The sequence below is a fragment of the Cibotium barometz genome, chromosome 2, assembly GCF_041138505.1.
Source record: "Cibotium barometz isolate CiBa-2024 chromosome 2, ASM4113850v1, whole genome shotgun sequence".
Lineage (NCBI taxonomy): Eukaryota > Viridiplantae > Streptophyta > Polypodiopsida > Cyatheales > Cibotiaceae > Cibotium > Cibotium barometz.
The window spans coordinates 76,167,817-76,171,091 of NC_141047.1; the positions used below are offsets into that span (position 1 = coordinate 76,167,817).

At 44.5% G+C, this 3,275-nt stretch overlaps 1 protein-coding gene across 1 annotated transcript; it reads left to right on the forward strand.

Annotated features, from left to right (window-relative positions):
* The first annotated feature begins 597 nt into the window (after positions 1-597).
* On the forward strand, positions 598-2,260 carry LOC147641484 (protein DNA-DAMAGE INDUCIBLE 1-like). The gene has a single exon (XM_086821827.1). The coding sequence runs from the start codon at positions 755-757 to the stop codon at positions 2,021-2,023; it is 1,269 nt and encodes a 422-aa protein (XP_086677953.1). The 5' UTR covers positions 598-754; the 3' UTR covers positions 2,024-2,260.
* The last annotated feature ends 1,015 nt before the right edge of the window (positions 2,261-3,275 follow it).

Sequence of the window (3,275 nt, forward strand, 5' to 3'; positions counted from 1 at the left end):
TCATCATCACCATCTTCTCTCTCTCTCTCTCTCTCTCTCTCTCTCTCTCTCTCTCTCTCAAACACGAAAATGGCCAATGCCACATCAATGATCAAATGGAAGGTGAACTCCATCTCTACCACCGATTCTAAAAAAGAATAACCAAGCACCTTCAAGACCAAAGCAGATATGATTACTATCCTTAGGCAATCTTGAACTCTCCGAGGTCATCATTGAGGAGTTTCACACATTGCGATTATATTGGTCCCAATATAGCCTCTGGAGGAAGTTATCATCATCATCTCTCTCTCTCTCTCATTTTCTTTTTTCTTTTTAGCCTTCCTAATTACTAAGTTTTTCCAAGGATACCTTTGTGCCTTCCCCAACTATATTCTATGGGTTTTACTTGCAAGAAGGGAGGAACTTCTCTATGTTAAGTAATTGAAGTCGTCAAACTCGGGTTTAAGTGAAGCAAGGTTTGCTTTAAAGTGGAGCTTGTTCGAATTTCGAGAAAAACCTTCTCAAAACAGTGGGAGAAGGTTCTTTAAAACTTTGAAAGTCCCTTGTGAGAAGCATTGATAACCTAACCTTGGAGAATTAGTCCCTAAATGTGCCTTTGAGCTTGCTTTTGCTTTTGGCATTTGTTTTTGCAGACCGACTGCAAAAAGTCAAGCGATGGGTTTTCCTTTATAAGTAGCTTGCGCGTCGCAAAGCTCGCCTGAGGATTTTAGGGTTAATCTGGTCTCTTTGTGTGTCTGAGTAAGAACTTGGCAAGATGAAGATCACCGTGATGACAAGGGACGATCGCTTCTTTACACTGGACGTGGAGCCGGACGAATTGGTGGAGAACGTGAAGGCGCTGCTGGAGGTGGAGACGGGCATCTCTCTGCCCAACCAGCGCCTGCTGCACAACAGCCGCGATGTCCCCAACTCCGCCACCCTCCGCTCCATCGGCATCGTGGAAGGCGACCTCCTCATCATGGACGTCTCCTCCGCACAGGCTCCCCCTGCCCCAGGTAACTTATCTCTCAACCCAGATGGCTCTGCTGTAGACCCTCAAGCTCTGCAGCAGCACATCCGCACTAACCCCAACATCATTAGCCAGCTTCTTAACACTAACCCCGAATTAGCACAAGCTATTCTTGGTGATGATGTGGACACCTTTCAGCGCGTCCTCAGACAGCAGCACGTCCAAAAACTTGAGCTGCAACGCCGGCAGCAGGAGGAAATCGCCCTTCTCAATGCAGACCCCTTTGATCTTGATGCCCAGCGCAGAATTGAGGAGGCCATCAAGCAGAAGAACATTGACGAGAACTGGGAAGCAGCTCTGGAGCACAACCCTGAGGCCTTTGCAAGAGTCATCATGCTGTATGTTGACATGGAGGTAAATGGTGTACCCATCAAGGCCTTTGTTGATAGTGGAGCACAGATGACAATTATCTCCAAGAGCTGTGCCGAACGCTGTGGGATTTTGAGGCTGTTAGACAAGAGGTATGTGGGCATTGCCAAAGGGGTTGGGCAATCAGAGATTGTGGGCCGCATCCATGTGGCACATATCAAGATAGGAGGCAAATTTTACATGTGCTCCTTCACCGTCTTGGATCAGCCAGACGTGGAGTTCATTTTTGGCCTGGACATGCTACGCAAGCATCAGTGCTCGATAGATCTGAAAGACAATGTTCTGCACGTCGGTGGAGGAGAAATTGCTGTGCCATTTTTGCAAGAAAAAGACCTTCCAGCCCATGTTAAAGAACAACGGGAGTATGCCCAGTTGACATCCCCTTCAAATCAAAGGGCCTCAACATCGGGAACGCCATCAAATCTGCCCTCGTTTAAGAATGAAGGTGGATTAACTCCAGCAAGGCAGCCAAATAACCCACCTGTGCAGCCTGCAAGTGCTGCACCTTCTGCGGGCTTTCCTGATATAGAGGCAAAAATAACGAGGCTCATGCAGCTTGGATTTGATAGACAGACTTCCATGCAAGCCTTACAGCTCTGTAACGGCAATGAAGAGCAGGCTGCAAGTTATTTATTTGGAGGTTAAGGGTACCTTGCAAGCATTCTCGCAAACCATTGAAATGTGCTGATTTTTCAGCTGATTTTTATAATGCAGTCATTGGACTTTGATTGGAGTAAATAATTAGTGTTTTTCTTTGTAAGATGTGCTTTTGCAAAGGTGTGACACAACATCTATTGTGTGCTGCTGATGTTTGTTTGCAGATATCTTTTATAATGACAAATACAGTGTCTGATCCAGATGCTGCCACTAGATATTTCAGTTCTTGACATCTCTCAACTATAACTGACGGAATCTGAGAGGCTTGAATTTGTTGTCTGTATTGTTTTAGTATGTCATGTCATGGGGGATCAGCATGGTGCCTTTACTATGAGGGAACTGTTTTTGGTTTTAAGTTTTATCCTGCATGTCATGCCCAATTGAATCTCATGATTTGAGGCTTGCCCTGAGTGCAGATGCAGAGTCAACTGGCTTTAAACTTTGTTCAAATGAAGGGTTTATAGCATTATTCGAAATGCAATTAGCGTAGATGAATGCCACATGTATTTGAGTATCCTATGACATGACTAAAGGTGGCCATGACTATCAGGACCAGGCAGGGAAATTTATGCAACTTGGTAAGCTGAAAGGTCATTTTTAGGCATTGGGTGGATAATAATCTTATTTTTTGCCCTCGAGGTAGCATAACCATATAAACAGTTCTTTGAATTTGAAATGAATTAAACCACGTAAACAACATTGTTCTGCAAAGTAAAATTATAGAGCAGCAAGGTTTGAGTGGTTGGTTAATGGACTATTTGTTTTTGGTGTTGGCTGGTATTGCTGTTGTGAAGGCCCAGTCAGTCGCTTTTTTCAGCCCCATGTTTTTTCTGGTGCTGCTGGTCCATTTTGCAAAACCCACTCTACCTGTTGTAAGACTTGCTCATGCAGAATGTATACCATATTTGGGCTAAAAAACAACACAAGCTTCTGTACAACTTTGCATGACAATTTTTATATGCTTAAATCTGGTATTACAAACAGAAGCCTTTGTTGCTTGCTCCCAAGTGGGAGCTTGAGTGGAAAAGAAGTTGCTGATGACAAAGGACTGAGGGATGTGAGTGGGAGAGGGCTGCCTTCTTAGTTGAGTCTTTGTTGGGCCAACCACATGGATGATTGGAACGGTCTTCCTCACTTTTTTCCCCATGTTTCTTTGCCTCTTGTCTTGCTGTCCCATTTTGCAAGACCCACTCTACCTGTTGTAAGAGACTTATTCATGCAGAATGTATACAGTACTCGT